The following is a 21,040-nucleotide window of genomic DNA, read 5'->3' as shown; positions in this document are numbered from 1 at the left end:
AGCATACAATAAATCAACCAACAGTCTCTGAAAAATAGCTGTCCTGTCTCCTTAATATGAGAGAGAGTAATGTTCTGAGGGCAGGAGGAATTCAGCCTTAGACAGAAAACATTCCCCTATAGGGGGACAAAAAGTGATTATTCCGTAGCTTAATCAATCTCAGGCCTCTCTTTGAGGAAAAAAGCATGCTGCCTGCAACAGCACATATAATAATGCTTGCTGAAATATAAACTACGGCCAGACACCCCAAGATGGAAGGTCAGAAGTCAACTGAGGATCTGGTCGCAGATGTTCGGCAATGGAGATCAAAATGCAATATATCACGCTCAGTATTTTTCCTTGAGGAACAGGTTGTGAAAATTTCTCAGCCCATCTCCTTTGTAGTAGTGCACTCACCCTGCATGTAGCCAAGCTGCAAATCACAAATCACCAAGTTACTTAAAGACAAAGCCCACCTTTCCTAATTTCTCCATGTCCCATGTCCAAGGATATTTTAATATTTATACAGTGAATTTGCTCTTGTCCACAAACACAGCTCCCTTGGACCTCTGCAGTGCTTTTCAAGTCTGGAGCGAAGAATCACATGACACCACTTAGTCCCGCCCCAGCCCTTGATAAATGTTTCCTAAAGCCAACATCTGATATCATGGAATGTGTTGTAATCAGTTCTTAAAGTTATAGCACCACTGGATTTTTATTAACTTGCATGACAACAACAACAAAAACCCAACAAAAAGTGGCCCCTCATAACCAATCAGCCTTGTTATATCCTGAAAGCAGCTTTAACAAGCAGAGAGTAATATAGTGTAATTGCTACTCCGCAATTTAATTGTACTGTTCTTAAATCTAATATTGCAGCTGCGGGTTAAGTTTACGCCACAGCTTTCAAGAGAACATGAAAGTGTGGTACATCTGTGCAACAGAAACCTAAACATCTCTCATCTGATGTGTTTACAATGACATTTGATAGTGTGGAATGGTTTGGAGTTCATTCTTAAAGCTGCAGAACCACTTTTCAACACCACAGAAAAGGGAAAAAGCTACAATATCCCTCCAACTACCCAGCCCACACGAGGCCGATGGTTCTGCTGCTGAAGGCATTGCAGGGAAGCTGCAGACTGTAACATTTCCTCCAAGCATCTTTGAGCATATGTCACTTGAGCAGTGGAAAGGAGAACAAGGACGTCTTCCTCTCAGATGACATAATCAATTATTTGAAAAATAAGCCACTCAAAAAGCCTGCAGCCTGACAAGCAAAACAATCCCTGACATGCATAAACCAGACAAGAACATTTCAAGAAATGTTATTAAGTGGGTGACGTTAGTGCAGTTAGGAATGGCAGAGCTCTCAATTTAGCAGGTGGGAGAACTGCTCATGGTATCCCGAACGTCACAATTCTGTATAACTAACAACTTGGGCATTATGTACTTATTAGTGAATTTATTAAGCCCATAAGTAGTTCAGGAAACTTAGGAATGGGCCCATAAATGTCATCTGCAGTTTGTGAACTGCGAGTATCTGACTGTTTTGATCAAGCTTTTTACGGGAAAGTTAAATGGTTATTAAAATTATTTACTGCTGCTACATGAAAAGGGAGCAAGCCTGCTGAGAAGCTCTCGTCGTGATAAGATGGGGAAGGCTGTAGGTCAAATACATTAGAATAAAAACATTTCTTTATTTCTAAGCCCCAACTTTTCTATAATATGAGGCTTACAGTATATTGAAGTGGCAGAGAAAGGGTCTGTGGAGGGGAGGAAACATTCCTCTTTCCCATAATCTGTTGTCAGAAATATCTGATGAGGTAACTGTTCTTGTTCTCAGCATTAGCCATCTTCTAACTCTTTTTTTGTCCCTGGAAAAAGGCACGATAGGGCAAATTAGTTAAGAGGTCACTTTCTGCTCTGTAGCAATCCACAGCGATGTCTTGATTTATGCTCTTCAGCAGACAGAATTCAATTTCACTGATGAAGCTCAGTTATACTGCCATACTACACTGGATCCATTTGGTTTTTAACCTTTATTCTTTCAGTCAAAATTAGGACTATCTGAAGCCTCTTCATAAAAAGAGGCCATAACAAAAGCTGTATGCTAGCAACATGATCAATGGATGCATTCATTCTGCATAAAAAATACCATAAGAAGAACAGATCTCCTGGGAGGCAAATCTGTATCAATATTTCAGTCTCTTAAATACAGAAATTTGATACATTAAAACGCAAAAATCAAGCTTTCCCTCCTTTCAATTAACTGAGAAACAAAAATTGTCCTTAGAAGGAAAGAAATGCATTCATATTTGGGTTTTGAGTTTTCCCCCCTTTGTAGCATCATAATGTTCTCTTCATGGGCAGAAAACTTAATCTTCAAATTCAAACCGACTTTCTTCATACAGTTCAGGATGAGATGACTTGGAATACCGTGAATATTTCAGCTGTAGAAAATCACCCAATTCATCCAGAGCATTCAAAACCTGTGTAAGAACCATCACACTGTGTCAATTCTCTTGGGAAAAGACATGGAGTTTCATTATCTTCAACTTTACAGCAGAAGAACAAGGCCATAAAGCCATCACACAAAGTGTACAAAGGGCAAATGTTGCTTTATGTTTCTCATAATGAATATTCAGCCACTGATGTACAACAGCATCCGTGAGAATGCATGAGAAAGGACTCCTTCAGTAGATCATGGTGTATCAGTCAGAATGTGAGCACAAATTAAAAAGACATTCTAGAAGCATGGGGTCAAAGAATAATCCAGGTAAAAAGTGATGATCGCTTTTGAAAAAGACACATGTAAGGCAATACTTCAGTGTTTCCCATTCAGATCCTGAAGACTGAAATATATTTTCTTGGATGAGACTCAGAACAAAATGCTAATCAGAGTCCTTGTAAACACCCTGCAAGGTATTTCTAATGTGTTCCACTGTTTTCTTGTAATATCATAGGCAGAATTAGTCATGCTTTAGGACTGTATTGCAATTTGCTGAGCTGTGCCCCCAGCTCTCAGCAGATTCAAAAAGTGCTACATCACAGAAAAGCAGCTAAACATCTTGCAGCATCTTAACCACACTCAAGAAGTGCCAGACCTTTGGCAAAGAAAACAGCAAATTAGATTGTGAGCCTGTTTCTGTTAGGCCACTGAAATGTGCTCAAGAATAGAGAGAAATATTTCAGTAATGGCTCATGCAAAAAGATAGCTTCAAAATCATTAAGGAGGTTGTTATTGACAGCTTGCCAAGTGGATCTTTCCTTTTCATAGTTCCAGACTAAAATTCAAAGTAAGTTTTGCCAAAGGGAGGTGGAGGTTTTCATTGTGCTTGTTACCTGTTACTACACTGGATTTAGGAATGTTCACAAAGTATTTGCCCTAAGAAAACCTTTCAGCCTGCGTGTAATTAAACTCAGGGCATTTCCATTCCCCCACAATGTAAGGACATTTAAAGAATGCCACAAACAGTACAGAAATGACTTCAATTTCCAAGGTAAAACCACAGTATGTTCAAGAATGATAGCTGGGAAATGTTTCAGGCTGTCACTGGCACCAGGAAGCAGTGATGTACAAGTAGGAGAAGCAAGCATGCAGTGATGGCTTACAGATGTAAGCCTGACAGATGTAAGCTTGGGGTGGGTGGTGAGGAAGCAAAGGAAAGCAGCAACCTCAAGAGATTAATCTTCAGATCAACCTCCTTTATTTCTACCAGTTATGTAAGCCAAAATCTGTACAGCCAAAGAGTAAAAGGTGACAGCAATCAAGGCGTGTACATAACGCGATTTTATGACATCATACCCCGCTAAGAACTACTGCAACTTTAAGAGCAGCAGGGATTTTGCATTGCACACATGCAAAGCAGATTTCTCAGTGTTGTTCGAGTGAGGCCCACATTGGCACAGGAGCTGGTTAACCAGGCAGGGCTCCCACCTCTAGCCCATACGAATCTCAGGATGCAAACAGGAGTCAGGGGCTCTTTTCAGGCAGACACAGGTGTTTGCCTGCATGAAGAAGTGGCATCTTCTACTCAAATGCCTTCTATGTTCCCAGGGTTAGTTTTCTGGTTTGTTTCTCCTTTAAGCATCATACTTGTACAAAGAGAAGAAAATGAAATCTTGAAATGTACTGCTACCCTCAGCACTGCCTGTCTCTAAGTTGGTTTATTCTGAGAATGATGATTATATATGAAGCCAAGAAAAAAAGACCTTCAGCAAGAAGGGGAGATGAAAAATGTCAAAGAGTTTGGTTTTTTTTTAAAACACATTTCTGACTGCGTTGGAATGGAAGTCTCAACGTATTCTTGATAGTCTTTCTGTTGTCAGAGAAAGTTACGGAACTGAAGGGGCCAGACAGCACCAATTAAACCTCATTAGGTTTAAACCATTCTAAATACGGTTTACAGTTTCCACCTGTACCCCCAAGGCTGTCCCATGTACTACTGCAATTTGAGAAACAAGTAGAAATACAGAATGAACACAGGGGCATAGAAAAACTGATCTGCAATTATTGCACATCAGTTCAGGTTTCCTACTCTGATAGTTTTGACCTATCAGTTAACTTTTTTGTCTTGCTGTGTTTTTCATGTATGTCTTCATTAGTTGTGACAGATTTGGCCACTACTAGAAATAGAAGAACACAGTAAATTAACTGTCTCATAATCTGTATTTTAAAATAAAATATATAAGACTACAATGCCTTTAAAGATCAAGTGATAAGACTAGAAGAACAAACGTAAAAATGAATTACTGAGATTCAAAGTAACAGAGACACAGCTCCTCCCAACCCCCTCGGCATCTGAAATTAATTTCAGCACGACATCTGTGCTTACCGTGTCTAACATCTCCCGTGTATGCGCAGCTGACACACAAAACCGAGCCCTGGACTCTGTGATAGGAGTAGCTGGAAACCCAACCACAACAACCCCGATATTTTTTTCTAACATGCGTCTTGCAAAAGCCCTACAGAGGGAGGAAGAAAAAAAAAGAGAAGTAAATTACCTCTAATAAACTGACCACAAAGAGAAAACATTCAAGTGTAATAAAACAATGGGTAAAATCTTGACTTCAATTGAAGTGGATGGTAATATTCTCACTGAATTCCATAAAAGCCAGAATCTTATCAGTAGGACCAAATTGTTTGCTGTTTAACAGCTCACAAAACCAAGTGAGTATCAAATACTAGTGGTACGACAGCAGAGGAAGTATTGTAGAGTAGAACCGAGTCATTCATGTCAATCAAAGGCTTTGAGTGCAAATCAAAATGTATGGGCCTTTGCAGACCTCAAGCACTGAAGAAGTCAGGCCTTTGGAAGGTCTTGGAGCTTGTTTCCAACTCATCAACAGGAATCAAACAAACTGCGTGATGGTTTAGTTGCTCCTACAAGCATTCTGCTTGTTTGGGAGCATTTTGCGAGGCCTGTACTACACCTACAGCACACAACCACTCCAGGTAACCTGCAAAATCTCCCTGTGTGCTGACCACTATATTTGTTATGTCTGTGTCACAGCGTAAGTGCTGCTCGATGGGTACTGAATGGTAAAACATCTTCTCTGTGCAAAGATTGTTCGAATATCAGATGGGGATAAAGAGAATCCATCAAAACCAACTCATACATCAAAGGCTATTTATCCCTTTCAAGGATTGCTAGTTAAAAAATCCAATTTCTAAATGTTATCAGGAATGTTATTCCATGAAATCACCTAACAGATGCTGCTTCTCCTATGAAACATCTACCAAAAACAACTATATTTTTCTATATATATCAACTATATATAGCTTATACCAAGTAACCTTCAAAGTGGAAGATGTTGGTTTTGCTTATCAGATGTTTTCAGTACTTACCCTATCTTACCAGGCATATAAAGGAGTAATGGGACCACAGGAGAATCATCATTGCCATAGATGATGAAGCCCATTTCGTGCAGTCTTCTTCTGAAGTATCTCGTGTTTTTCCCTAGCTGGCGCACTCTCTGGAGCCCTGAAATGTGTCAGTTGGGAGAATAGTCAGTGCAAAGGTAATGGGCTGGAAACAGCTGTAGGTAACAATTCAGAAAGTTCAACTGAGATATACGCATCGCCGCTTCATTTAGAATAAAAGCGTGGAATGAGCAAAACGCAGATATATGGACTGTTATGGCATTGTAGGACAGACAGCTGATATTTCTGTGCTTTCACGGTGCCTTCCCACTGGCAGAAACTGTCTTGTTTCATGTCTTCTGGGGATATAGACGTGAACAATTCGCTTTACAGTACTGCAATGAGTAAAGTCTGCTGAACGACACACACAGAGGAGCAGGTATGAGTCATTACAGACACAGGGCATTATAGATAGGGTACATTCTCAACACAGTTCACAGTAAGGAGAAACAACAGATCTCAATACATCAATATATTCATATATTTTCTCACTGAAGGCATTCTACAAGACTGCTCATATCTTAGGCAGTTATCTTACTCAGCCTATGGGTAAGCTTAAAGACAACTCGCTCTCACCTTCTTTTTGCAAAGTAAATGAGGAATGCTCAGATGGAAAATGTGGTGATCCCATGAGATGCTTCCCTATTCTTTCCAGAGATCCCAGAGGCCCAACCTGACAATTCCTTCCATACATTTTGTCACTTGCATCAAACAATTCACACCCTCTCATTCACAGGACAACGCTCAGCTACACGCAAGCATTCAGAGTAAGCAAGTTATGGAATTATATGCAGTTGTAACCATACATGTTACTGCAGTAAGGACAACTGTTAATTGATGAGAAGCTTTAGTTTTGTGGCATGAAGTCTGATTTTATAAGGAATTCTAATTGATCCAAAATATGTTGTCTTAAATCCTGTCTTGCCTAGTCCTTGATACTTCTTTGAACTACTGTATTCACTTCAGTAATGTCCTGTAGCATGTTCCATAGGTCCTGCTGCAGACACTATGCAGACTTGCCCTGGTTTCTGGGGATTTGAGCCACTGCTGTGCTCCAGCACACTGCAGGACTGTAGTTTTTCAAACATTTCAGACACAAATTTTGGTTCCTACATTATCCTCATTCAGCCACTAATCCACAGATATTTCCCCCAGCAGAACAGACAGAAGACTTGAAAACAATTATTTTAAATGTAAAAAAAAGAAAGAAAGAAGGCCAAAAACAGCAGAGAAAGTCCGCTATAAAAGTCAGCTCAGCTTTCTTTTGCAGTGTCACCAAGAAAGCAAACTGACAAGCACAGTTGCCTCCCTACCCACTGCATGCAAAAGAGAAGAGCCACACTCATCATTACTGTAGGCAGGGGCCTACAGAGAATGCCCTTTCCCCACTCTACCCACATTATATTTCATCAGCAAGCTGATCCATGTGCTGCATTTCTAATGCTGTACGATGCTGACAGGGATGGTGCCCCCTAACCCATACCCACACGGCTGCTGCTTCCCGCTGCCTCCCCAGCACCGGCCCTGGGCTCTCAGTCACACAATGAATCAAGCCAGGTCCTCCACCTGCCGCTCCCGGCCAGGAAGAAAACTGCCACAGCACTGTCATGCAGATGAATTCTCCAACCACTGGCACTGTGCAGGCACTGTGCAGGCACTCGTGCTCACAACAGAGGATGTGCTAGAAACATGTAGTAAGAATGGGACTTAGTTGGACAACATCTCAGCTACATTATCTTTTGTTTCTCTTGTTCACTAGCCCATACTTCCAGTATTGCTTAGATCACCTCACCATGCACAAGCACTGAAGTCCCCAGTACAATTCATTCTCTCTTTTTCCATTTGCTTTTACGTTGCATTTGCACAAGTGGTTTTTGTTTTCACTTTCCATTTACTTTTTCATTTTACTTTCCTTTTCGTTCCCTTCATTCTCCACTTACAGCTTTCTGCTGCCACCGTTTCCCAACCGGGTGCCTGGTTCCTGATGTCCCATCTTGCTCCTTGTAACTCAGGCACTTCCACCTGCTGCACACCACCTTTGACACACTCGTCCTCCAACCACATTCTGCTGCAGCACCTGCTATGCCTTTTCTTCCAGTCCCCTCCTGGCTGAAGTGGGGATCACCATACCTACATAAACCTCTTCTCCACTAATCATTTCCGAGAGCGCGTAGGTCTGAACAAGATCTACTGCTTCATCTGTTCTGTATCTTCCCGAGTGAAGGCTCTGTCAATGTTCTGGCTGGAAAATTTATAGGGAAAGTGGGACTTGCCGAACAAACTAGGAGATCTCATAAAACCAGTGAATATGTAACTTTATGCATGAACTGCCCACGCAGACAACCTGTTAGTTACAGTTTCGGTCATCCAGCTTAAAGCATTCGGTGGAAGAGATCTGCTGGGTTAGAGAAGGCCACAAATAGTTTAACCATCTCTCTAATGCTGCTAAAACAAAAACAGCTGTGCCAGAGAAAAGAAAACAAATGAAACACAAAAGCATCCTACTACAAAGCTTTCCAGTCACTAATAAAAACAATAGTCTGTGGTATTTCCAAAAATATTTCTGGTGTAGTAGATCTTAAAGACCAGGAGGAAATAGTGGGGAGGAGTGATGGAGGCAGGGGAGGTGGCAAAGGAAAGGGGCTGAAAGAAGAACTTCAGGACAATGTGGCTGCAGTCTGACGACAGAACCTTTTAATTAAGACTTCATTAATGTCTCCTGTATGCCCACTTTACAAGGAGGTGGGTGGGGAAGTGAGCTGAACGGGGGGCTCACAGCCACTGCTGCTTCTTGCTGTTTTAGCCGCCCCTAAGCTAGTTTCCAAACGCTCAGCATTTGAAACTACTAGATTTTCGATTAGGGAAAGTTTTCATAAATACAGATGTTCTTGGCGGATGCAGCTTAATACTTGCTGCCTTCTCCACTCTATTCAGCTGTTTACCACAAAGCTGGAAACAAAGTGTCAGCCACGCAAGATTCCAGGCCCTTCAGTATTTATCAAACCATATGCACACGGCATAGGAGTTGATCGTTTCATTTCTCTTTCTTTTAAATACCAAGAACTTCAACTCCAAAGCAAAAGAAACACAACAGCCAAAAGGGCATTTTCTGGCAACCCCTAAGTGCCAAACACCTCCTTTTGCAATTCTACCCTGCTAAATCCATGTCCTCGAACAGCTGGTGATGGGACGGGTATCCTTTTGAAAATCCCCACGGACCTCATTTGAAGAAAGCCAACGCTGATGCAAAAGAGCCACTTCAGTGTTTTAGAAACATCTCGAAATAGTAATGTCACTTGCAGAGATGCATTAAAGAGCCTAATAAAAGATCAGAGCATTCGCATATATCTGGAGGGGAAAAAAAGCACATTAGGAGACGATTGCTACAAACACTGGTGGGTGGCTGGCTGGGAGGAACCTACTTCTTTACCAAGTGTCAACACTTTCCTTTCTCATGTCAAGTTTTGTGGTCCAAGACCACATACACACAGCATATAAACAACCATCTTACGCTGTCCTGATAAGAACAATAAAACCTTTAAGGTTTTCAACTGTATTTCAGTGCTTTTTCTTGTCCTATATGGGACCCTCCAAAGTCAGACAGTGGAGGCAGATCAGAGCAAAATGTTTATTTTGGTCTCATTGGTTCCATTTTCCCCCTACACTGCAGATAAAATCAGCATAAAAGTGATGGAATTCAGTTTAGAATTAGATCTTAGACCAAATCTCACTGTGGTATGTTTAATCACAGGCACTTTATTTAAGAACTATTTTCTTTGATTCTTGAGGCTGTCATCTTGCATCTTTTAGTCTTGCTAACCACCTCTTTTTATGAGCAAAAATCTGCAGAGTCAGAACTAAAAGGATACAACTGCATCTATCTGAGGGCAAGAATTTGCCTGTACAGCACTAACTACAGGATCAGAGCCTCAGCAAATATATTTGTTCAGAACTTCCTAGTTTTCAAAATTCTTGAGGATTTACAGCCTCCACAGCCTATGCAAATAGCCTACAGCATAGCTTGGAGGATACTCAGGTCGTTACACTCCCTAAAACAAGTGAACCACAACATAGCACATGTTCAAAGAGAACAGAAAGCCCGGACAAAGGAAAACCGACCCTTTGCTAATTGAAATGAAGCCCACTAATGCTCCCCAGTTGCAGCTATGGTTGAGAACGACCTTATGAAGAGCTGCACGTTCTTTTCAGCTGAATTGAAAAGGGACACAAAGAGGGAAAACTGAAGGATAAAGGATTCTTAAGCTTCACAAGTTGTCTTCATATTGCCAGGAACTTACAGTGATACACAGGTTACTGGCATTGTACTGAAGTTCTGATTATTTACTTGTACAGTACACCTACTGCTGGTACCTTCAGAGATTACACTTGTTACACTGCTTTAAAATATTTATGTCAAGATTCTAAAGTGTTGGAGATTATAGGAAAAATGGTTTATCTGACATGCATTATTGCACATTGCCAGTTTTAGCTCATTAATCTCTGTAGTCTTTTCAAAGGCATTACAGCTCACAATTAATATGGTTTAGTTTAGGATAAAAACCAACAAAAACTAACAAAAACTAAGAGAAGGCAAGAGAGAAGGCAATGATAAAAGACAGGTGGCCTGCTCATGATTTCTTTGAAGCAACACACTTGTTCAGAGTCACGTGGAGCAGAGGAAGCAAGGGACGCTCAGTGGCACACTGGACTACACTACAGACCTGCCTGCAGTGAGGAGCAGCTCTGCACTCTGACAGCAGGAAGGCAGCCTGACTGCGGGCCTGATTGCAGATGGGTGTTACCTGGCACAGCTCCACACACTTCAGCAGAGCTGTGCTACTTACACCAGCTGGGGACCTTATCCTGGCAGCAGAAGAGGTAGTAAAACTATCAGCTCCTTGAAACAAAAGCTTGCTTTCCTCTTCCAGAGATGTCTGCTTTTTCCTCCTGCAAGGTTTTAATAATGAGAAGCTGGCTGCGTTCAGTTCTTGCACAAACACGCTGTCTTTGAACTCTTCCTGTAGGCTTCCAACCTTGGAAATTTTGACTCAGTATATTGAAAACAGGAATAAGCAACCTGTAACCTTTCCTATCCAGATCTCAGGTGTATTTTAATTGAAGGAAAGCTATTTTTTCCTGAAATAAGATAATAATAAGATAATAATAAGATAAAAATAAGATTTTTTTTTTTCCTGAAAGAAGATAATCCCACATTGCACTCTTCTTTGGCATGTGTAGACTCTTCAGAATACAAATTCACCTGCTTTAATCTCCTCCAGCTGCTGGTTCATTGGGTAGATGAATTAGGTCACACAGTCAAACTTTTACATACCACTGTCAGTGTGTCTCTTCAATCTGCGTTCTTTGCGTGCAGAACTCAACTCCCTGCCATTCTTGACTAACTAGATAGTAAGAAAGCAAACTTGCAAAGGCTGGGGAAAAAAAAAAAAGAAAAAAAAAAGGAAAACAATAGCTCTTCCTCACTAAACTGTTGCAGATGGACAGATTTTTTTTTCCTCTTGTTCCATTATAAGAGTAAGACACATGTACCTCCACATGCATTAAATCACCAATAGAACACTATAAAACTGGGGTGCCTAAAGGAAATATGTTCTCAGACAAAAAAAATCTTTATAAAAAGTAACTTTGCTATGAATTGGAGAGAAGTGAGGACATTTTCTCCTCCAATCTAAAGCCAACTATAAACCTAGCAATTTCAACTTAACTCAACTGCTAAATAAGCCTTTAAGGACTTACTTAGTTGATCCAATTTTAACTGTGAACTGCTGCAAAACACTTTCCAGAGCAGACTACAGGAAGAAAAAGAGGTAACGTCAGTTGAAGCAGACAGAGGAGAGATTGTACAAATACTATCATTTTTACCTTATTTCTCAAATGAGTTGATTACACCTACCAGCTTCTTACTAATATTCAGATATGTAAAGCCAGCATTCAGTGTCCCCCACAAAAACAGGGACAGAGCAGCCAGCCTTGTCTGAGCCTGATTTACTCCCAGCACAGGTGATTAATCTCAAAGCACATCAGCCTCTCAGCTAAAAGCCAGCCAGTGCTCCACGTGCCCCCTCTGTATCACACTAGGTGTTTCTGAAATACCAATGACCTAAATGCAGTTAGAAAGGCACTTCTCTCCTTCATGCTCCTCTGCTGAAAGCAGTGCTGGACTACTTGGGCAAGCAGCACCTGGAATGGAGGAAGGCTCCTTGTGCTCAGTCTCAGCAGCAAAGATACCCCTAAAAGACAGCTGTGTCCCACTGTCCCTTTAAGAGCATGGCTTTCTCTGCTGGGGGCAGGCTGAAAATCATCCAATAGATTGCATGTTGACACATGCAGAGAAGCTCACAGGCTCATCATAGCTCTCCTTTACTTGCAGTTAATGCTTGGTTGCAAACAAAGTGAGACCTATCCACGGGTAGGGTCTGCTAAAGGACCTGGCACTGGTTTAACTTTGACTATGGAAAAAGTGGCTTCCGAAGAGGCAGGATTTGATCAATCCTCTGAGCTCTTGCAAGTTCCACTGTGAATACTATTATTCCAAATTCCCTTCTTAATCATATCAGTGGGCTGTCCCTGGATATACTTGGCTTCCTTTAGAAGGTGGATCACAAATCACGTGGCTTCACTGGAACAGCATGTCCCACTCTGAGTAAAGACAGCAGAATTCAGCTCTGTTTCATTATCTGCCACTAAGACAACATCTGTGATGTTTAGCTTAGACAAATAACAGTCATAACAACGTATTATCAACATTAGCATCTTCACTGTCACACTCCACTAGTCACAGAGCCAACGCTGTGCAAACAGGGACTAAATTTGCTTCAGTGCTCTACATGTAGGCACATACCTATTGGGAATATTAACTTAAAGCAGGGTTCAGTATTCTGCTTGACGGAGACCAGAGAGAAGCAATCATCTCAGAATGAAGCAGGGGAGAATTTGAGAGGGAACATTAAAGGCCTGTATGGTTCTTTTTTGTCTGCCTGCTTCTGCAAGCTGTTTCAAGCAGGTTCAAGGGGTCTGTCACTGCACAGCCTGCAGTATTACAGCTTACAAAACAGTTTCATGATCAGCTGAGTCTGGCACAGATTTACTCTGCTGAAAACAGGATCGTTCCCCTTGGCTTCAGCTGCTCAAGTCCTGGCACTAAGATTCGCATCCAGCCATATGGCAGACTGGCTCAGGGAACCATTTGGCTGTAGGCTAATCATTCGTGGGGACCTCAGTTATTTTTCAGCTAGATCAGTTCCCTGACTCAGTTCACTGCATGGCTGCACGAACACTGGTGCTGGTGTAAGGAAATGGGGCACAAGTAAGGGGCCAGGAATGGGGAGAAAGACTGAAAGGAGTTCCAGGCTGCCCTTCTCAGTGCTGGCTTATGCCAGGTTATCATGGTGTCAAACTAAGGCAAAGATAATGTTCTCAAAAGGTTGCTGAACTCTGATAGCAGTGGAAAACGTTGGAAATTGGAATGTTTAAGAAGCTGGTCCTCCTCCAGTTATGCAAAAATCTAAGGCAGATGGAAATGTCTTAAAAAGGAACCTTTTAAAACCAGATACTCTTAATGCCAAGCCAAAGCAGAAAACAGCATTCTGCAGCTTCTTTGCATTCTGAATGCACTCAGATGCAAGAACTCACGATCTGCTGCAAACAGAAATAAAAAGAAGTAGCTGCAAGAAGACAAACCAATCATCACAAACCGCAAAGTACATCACATTTTAACGAAATACTTTCTGTCTAAACAGCGTCAGGAATTCCCTTTCAATGAAGACTTGCAGATAACTGAGGATATAGCTTTAAGTTTTGCAGTGTCCCATAAAAACACTTGAAAGTGCCCATTGCTGTTGATGAATTTCTGTATGCGTGCATCAGAGAGAAAAACAATCCCTTAAAATGCTGCAATTTGATTTTTATACAACTATAATTTATTTAGAATTAAGAAATTTGTTTTATATTTCCCAGCAATTTTAATTCTATCTGATTAGAGGTCTTATTCTTTACCTATCATATTGAAGCATAAGAATGTTTTCAGTATTCTCAGGCAGAAGGGGAAAAAAAGGTCCAAGGTCACAGCTGCAGGAGCTGGGCCGCAAACAAGTAAGCGCACATGAACATTTGCATGGGTCCAAGCTCTCTGAGTAGGGCTAAAACCACTAAGGCAGCTGCTCGGTTTCCTGAGGTATCTCCAGTGGTGTAATGAGAAACCACAAGGAGCATGTATAGAGAATATTTACACTACAAATCATAAAGAGTAAATGCCAAGGGAAATTCTGCTTCCCATATCTTCTAATAAATGAGGAGAGACACATTTGAGATGAAAAGGTCACCAAGTTTTAAGAAGGATAAAATGAGTTTTTTATAGACTGTATGAGCTGAAGTGTGGAACTTGCAGCCTTATGACATTACTCAAGGAAACACAGCTGCCACAAGTTCATACACTTTTGAACAACTCTACTGCAGGAACTATGATAATATCTATGATGTTACACTACCAAGAATAAATGTGCCTTGTTCTAACAGTTGTTGACTTTCAGAGTCCTGTAAAGCACACTGAAAAATGCCAGGAATTGCACTTCCACTAAAAAGGCTCCCAACTTCTTTTACTGAGTTTAAGAGGATGAAATTGCAAGATACAGACATCACACTATCATGACATTAATGTTTCAACTTGATCTAGTACTTGATCTAGAGGCTGGCAACCCTGCCCGTGCCAGAGGGATGGGAACTTGATGATCCTTGAGGTCCCTTCCCACCCAAGCCATTCTATGATTCCATGACTGACTTCCAATCAATCATATTTTAAATAACTGAGAATGAAGAAGAAAATATGGGAGATCAATCATTTGGGTACAAACCAGGATAAAACACGAAGAGTATTACTGCATTTCAGGCCTCAAGTATTATTTACCATATAATTTCAACTACCCTACTCTTTCGAAAATCAGACGCTTAACAGAACTGTGGAGAATAACTGGCAAAACATGGAAGAAAACATAAAAGCACAACATCTGGGAAAATAAGAGAAAACTGTGAAACGCAAAAAAGACTGAATATTTTCTGAGCAGCAATTCAGATGATCAAATCAATCTTCCTTCCCCCAATTTTCTATTAACCTACTAAAGTGTTAGTCATGAAGTTCACAACAAGCCAGATTAACACATCTGTCACCCCCTTATTTCAAACTCTTCTCAGAAAGTACCTGCTAGTTAACACAGAACTTTCTAGCAAACTATAGTTTCATTATTTTCCAAAACATTTGCAATTTTTTCTGCAAGGCTCCCTACTCCATAGAAATGCCCTTTGGAGGACAAGCCACCAAATCAGATGCTCTTAGAAAGGATTGCCCATTCTCCTTGGGGAGGGAACGCTATTTGAAATAAGCTGCAAAATAATTTGCCAATTCATCAGGCTTTCAGAGAAAAGCCATGGGATCTCAGTTCCACAGAGGGACCATTATCACTTGAAACCTCTCTGCCTGTTGTCTCTCTACATGGCTGATGCTCCCATAAGGATAGCTCACACCCAAGGTTCACCATTCTCTGCAGCAGCAGACCAAGATAACTCATTCACTGTTGTCCTCGGAAACAAAGCTATCTAGCAGAGACAGAGCTTTCTCTCTTTCCTTTCTGAGTCACCATGCTCCTTTCTCTGTACGCCTAAGCAGCATTGCAGTGTGGGCCAGCACAACAGCTCTTCCCATATTTTGGTTTCTTTTTGGTAGTCCAGAAGACAGCCTAATGAAGGAAGGCCCACATGAAAGAAAACACAGCAGGCTAAAATAATGAGTCTGGCTCAGAAGGGCAAGAAGTGTTTTTACACATCACAGTCAGTTTGCTAGCCTTTGTACAATACTGTAACCTATGACATTTGTTTGCCCACTTGTTCTTCTATTTATTTGCATTTCACATTACAAGACAAATTTTAAAGAACTAACAGCACACTAGTTTATTAAAGAATTTGCAAGACGCTTAATAAGCACTTTGTGCACAAATGCAAACATCGTGTCATTAAAGAACACTGCTTGTGAAACAGAAGACATTGCAAACTCTTCAGTCCTAAGACAACCTGACATGCATAAAATAAAGGGCTCTGTCTTGAACCACATTCTTCTACTAGCCTGCGCTGAGCTGCTTGCAGAACCACACTAGCTGAAGGTCACTTGTAAGAGGCTTTGGAGGTTTGGAAATGCTCTGTGTGTTTAATATCTTACATGCAACATGCAGGAGAGCCCTGAGTATGGCACTCTTGGAAAGGCTCAGTGTAAGGCCGCCCTCTGACGGCAGCATTTCCTACAAACAGTCCAGTGCACAGCAGGATGGGCTGCACACAATTCCCAAGGCAGAAGAAACATGTCAGAGCCTGGTCTCTTACAAGGAGCATGATGTAGACATCAGAATACGTTGCACTAACCTTTCCACTTGAGGAGGGTAAGTACTGTTTCCAACTTGCCTTCTCTGTCAAAATGGCAAAAGCATCATTTCCTCATGGTCTACACAATGCACTGGAATTTTGCAGCACTTCACTACTGGACTCAGAAGAATTTGGCACTGAAACTGGATTCTGTGTCCCTTCTTTCATTCACTGGCACCTTGTAAACTCTGGCCTCACTGAAGGGCTGTGATAAGCATCACAATAGTCTTGTATCTATCATGGCAGGAAACCAACTTCTAGGCCACCACAGAAGAATAATGCAGAGCAGTGCAGTGTTCACTTACATCCTCATACATACTTTTTTTTCCTTTCCAACCCCACCTTTCCCCCACTTAAATCTACCAGGGAGGACTAATACAGAATTGCTGTTAGTCCTGCGCTTGGAATGAGAAAACAGCACAGCCCTGCTGGGCTAATATAAAACAGACTGCAATTCACAGCAGAGTCTTATCTGCACCTGCAAATCACACAATGATGTGACACTCAGGTATTGCTGACAAAGACCATACAAATTCAAAAACCACCAGCTTTTCTCTGAGGTACGAACTAATGTATTGATTACATATCAATATCACTTACAAACAGTCACGGTACATATAGATGGAAATACATCACGGTATTGCTTGTTGTGTGCTGCACAGAAAGCATCTTACACAGAATGCTGGACTGTACCTGCATCTGCAACTTCAGCAAATATATATAAACATAACATTTTGTAAAGATGCCACGTACATGGTTGTTTTTTTGGGGGGGGGGGGCGCGGGGGGCAGGCAGGAGAGAGGTGTGAAGTGAAGGTGGACAAAACACATTTCAAAACTAGTTCGAGGACACCATATCCAATTCTGTTGTAAGGTGGGAGCTATTATAACCATCATCTCATACCACAATTTAACATCCAACACACTCACGTGGAACTTCTGTGCCATACTTCAGATGCTTGCCATTTTGAAGGTTCATACTTATACAGAGCTGAAGTGGCAGCACTCATAGAGGCAAGCATTTCCAAACACCTACTGCAAACTCAAAGGATAATTTCTGTACTTCTTCTATTTGTTACTGCAAAGCTGATGACTATAAGTGGTAGACTAGAGTCAGAATTCAGAGTATGTCCATCTCTGCTGCATGTAATTGTGGAAAAAGTAGTATAGCTGATTGCACCTAGCAAGATGATAATCTAGATATTAATTGTACAGTAAAAATGATGCACTTTGTATTGCATTACCTTCTCAGTTTCCTTCTGTGTGCATCTGTACCCAGTAGATGTAACTGAAATAATGGACAGGCTAAAGAGGGTGGCTTACCTTGCGTTGTTCCATCTAACCCCATGAGACACTTCATTGCTCTGATGATTTGCTCTGCCACAGGTGGGCACACAGATGTGGCGTACACAGCACTGTGAGAATGAGTTCGTAAAAAGTCCACGAGGCCCTGAGACAAGGGAAACAAAGTATGAATGAACTTGGAGGTGCCTGGACATCACATCTCCCTTTTAACTAACACAGAGTGAGAAAGTGCAGAAAAAAGAGAAGGTTTCACCAGCTGTTTACTTTCTTGGCCGCTCCCATTAATACACAGCCTGAAGAAACATTAGGCAAGTGCAAGCACTTTGCAATTTAAGTGAGGCAATTACAGCTGAAATAAAACAACGTGTATGCGCTGAGACATTATAAAGGAGCCAAAATCATGTAAAGGCCAACGAAGAGCTGCTTTTAAAATACTGTTCAGTCCATCCATGAATGGGAAGAAATAAAACTTACATGACAACAGCACAGTTTCCCTGCCACAAGATCTAATGCAGGAAAAGTAGCCCTACTGGAATCTGTCTTTGGCTATTAGCACACACACTTCTTACAACATAAACTTCCTATTAGTGTGACAGGTCCAGTCATGTTACAATCTGTAGAGCTGCTTTAACACTTCCCTGCATATCTAAGAACACAAACCACGATCCTAACAAAAGCACTGCTAAACTTTAAACTACATGTTTAAAGTACCAGTATCTCCTGAATGCAGGGATTGAGTAGGAATTCAGAACTAGATTAAGACTACCACTACTACAACAGTGCATATTTATGAACATATGTAAATTGCTGAGTAACTGTTATTGCACCAAAAGCTAAATGCATGGTAGTGAGAAAGAGATGATGTCTGCTTGAAACTATGCTTTGATAAAAAAATGCCTCCAGAAAATAAAGATACTGACACAAATTATTGCCATAAAAGTTGCTTAAATCTATGCTGAAACTTCAGTGCTAGGAAAAAAGATTTATTTAACTTTATATATGTTGTGCACTGTTGCATTGCTACACTGCAATTGTAATCCTATGGGTTTAACCAAGCAGCTGAGAAAGCTTCTGTGTTCTTACTGACCCAGCAAAAAGAACCCCTGTAAGTTTATGGCTGCATAAATGAAGGTAGGTGAACAGCTGCTGCCAAGGCCCAGAAGCCTGAGGCAAAGCTTAGTGATACACCAGGTGTGAAAAGAGTGACCACTTTCCTTTAAGAAAACTTCCAAGGATTAGATGATGAATTGCTATAGATGTTTCTTCAGAGGTTCAGGCATCCTATCATTTCTAGCTTTATTAGCCAATTTTCCTTTGTAAAAGTCAAATCTTCAGATATAAATTCAGGAAGCAAACAAAAGGAAGTTGATTCTTTATGCATTACAGTAGTCTGTACAGTAGTTTTAAGATCTCCAGGTGCAAAATCTGCCAAAGATGGTGAGAAATAGATGCTTCACACTTTCTTACATCCCTTTTATTCTACACTTCCTACCTTCCTGACAATATGCATATGAGCTGTCTGACTAGGCTATCTCCTCATTCAGTAAACTACTTTAGAAATACATTCCTGTATTTTTGAGGGTATGAAGAGGGTAAAAAACCAGCAACTACTTGACATCTTTGCTAAGCAGTAAAAATGATGATGTTTCACAATGGCATTGATTACACTTTCTCTTCTCCTACACTCCCTGTTAAAACAAGTTCAGCTCTACTTTCTGTTGACAAGAGGTTGTTTTGTCAATGCATGTGGAGAAATTGAGATCAAAGAGGTTGCTATTGCGAGAGATCCTGAAGTAAATCCTCTTTCTCCATCCTAAAAATGCAGCTATGACAATCCACAACTGTTCAGGAATTTTGTATCAGTGGATGAAACTGTGGCTTCAATTTCTCAATCTTGCTCCATACATTGTTTACAAACAGGAAATAAAGTAGCAAGCAGTCTGCATGAAAATTAATGTAGTGAGGTATATTTAGACAACCACAAAGATTTTAAACTTTTCCAAAGCAAACAAAAATCATCAGGGTGGCATGAAAATACCCAACCCAAGCAAATTATGTAACATGAACATGAGACAAAAATAAGAAATTCTGACACTTTTTAATGTTCATTTGGGATTTAGACAAAAGTGGCACTATCTGTAGAATTGTGCTCGTGTAAAGCAGTCTATATGAAAAGATAAAAAAGTTCATCTCATGTAATGAGAAAGTATTTCCCCCTCCTGTTTGTGTTTTCCTTTTACCTTTTTGCCAGCTATGTATCCTCCAGCTGCACCAAAGCTCTTTGTGAATGTTCCCATTAATACGTCAACATCATCAGGATTCATACCAAAGTACTCCACAACTCCTCGTCCTGTTGCTCCCACTGCACCGATGCTGTGAGCTTCGTCCAAATAGAGGTAGGCTTTGTATTTCTTCTTTAAGGAGACTATCTCTGGCAGCTGCACAATGGACCCTTCCATGCTGTGGAGAGAATCACAGATAAACAACAAATCCTGTATCTTCTTTTCTCCTTAAAATACTGCCAAAGAAGCATAGGCATTAAGTGCATAGTGCAGTTACCCCATGGAAGATCTTCTGCAAACTCCATTTGTATTTACAGTTCAAAGAAACACTGCAAGCATCTTCCAACAAGTATAAAAGTAAAATAATTTTAGAATTCAAGCAAATAAAAATAGCCAAAAAGTCCTTGAACGTTTGGAAATTGCCAACATGCCATAAAAGAGAAGGAAAAGTACAAAATGAAGGGAAGATATTCACCAAAGTAGCATATTACATCTGACTGCAAAAAATATATATATTGTAATGAATTATAAGGAACTGCTATAATTCACAGTGGTCCTTCATCCATCTACTGCTACTATGTCAACATTTCTGGATAACAGATCTAGAGAAAAATCACCCTGGGGCAGAGGAATTGGCTCTAATATGGCCCACATGAAATGCACAGACAGTGCCATGGCTCAGAGCAGCCTCAGTCTTCAGAGTGGAGAGAATCAGGGATTAGAAAAGACAATTCAAACCCAATCTTGTTACTCCTACCAGATGAATGGAAAAATGTTTCCATTCTTTTTCTGTTTATTTTCTTAAGGTCACATAGGAAACAGAAATATTCTAAGCTTCTCGTAACGGTGTATAGAAAGCTCTAGAAACAAGAAAAGATGATATATCTTCTGTATTGGTAATTGTATCAGTAACTTAGAAGGCACAGGAGAGTTCTACAACAGAATGAAAGCTCTGGGAAACAATGGGAATGCCCTCAAATTCTATAAAGATGAAGTATCAATAGTATTGCTGTGAAGACTATTATGTCTTGAAAACCTTTGTGGGACAACTAAAGTAGTGCTTGGATATGCTTTGGTGCACTCAGCATTCACTTCATAACAAGTTGCACGCATTCTCTTCATCAGTT

General features: G+C 40.7%; 1 protein-coding gene across 1 annotated transcript in view; it reads right to left on the bottom strand.

Moving 5' to 3' along the window:
* Positions 1-719: 719 nt before the first annotated feature.
* The window catches only part of SPTLC3 (serine palmitoyltransferase long chain base subunit 3), a 149,316-nt gene continuing 128,995 nt past the window's right edge, over positions 720-21,040 (bottom strand). The window contains exons 10-14 of the mRNA XM_042817639.1: positions 19,872-20,091; positions 17,650-17,776; positions 5,828-5,963; positions 4,815-4,944; positions 720-2,468 (exon numbers count right to left, since the gene is read on the bottom strand). Coding sequence (XP_042673573.1) covers positions 2,355-2,468; positions 4,815-4,944; positions 5,828-5,963; positions 17,650-17,776; positions 19,872-20,091 — 727 coding nt within the window. The 3' untranslated portion in view covers positions 720-2,354. The remainder of the gene's footprint in view (positions 2,469-4,814; positions 4,945-5,827; positions 5,964-17,649; positions 17,777-19,871; positions 20,092-21,040) is intronic.

The sequence above is a fragment of the Centrocercus urophasianus genome, unplaced genomic scaffold (genome assembly GCF_019232065.1).
Source record: "Centrocercus urophasianus isolate 14NV4802_14NV808 unplaced genomic scaffold, USGS_Curo_1.0 seq_10, whole genome shotgun sequence".
NCBI classification, from domain to species: Eukaryota; Metazoa; Chordata; class Aves; order Galliformes; family Phasianidae; genus Centrocercus; species Centrocercus urophasianus.
The sequence above is the reverse complement of the archived record's forward strand: the minus strand, read 5'-3'. Positions and strand labels throughout refer to the sequence as shown.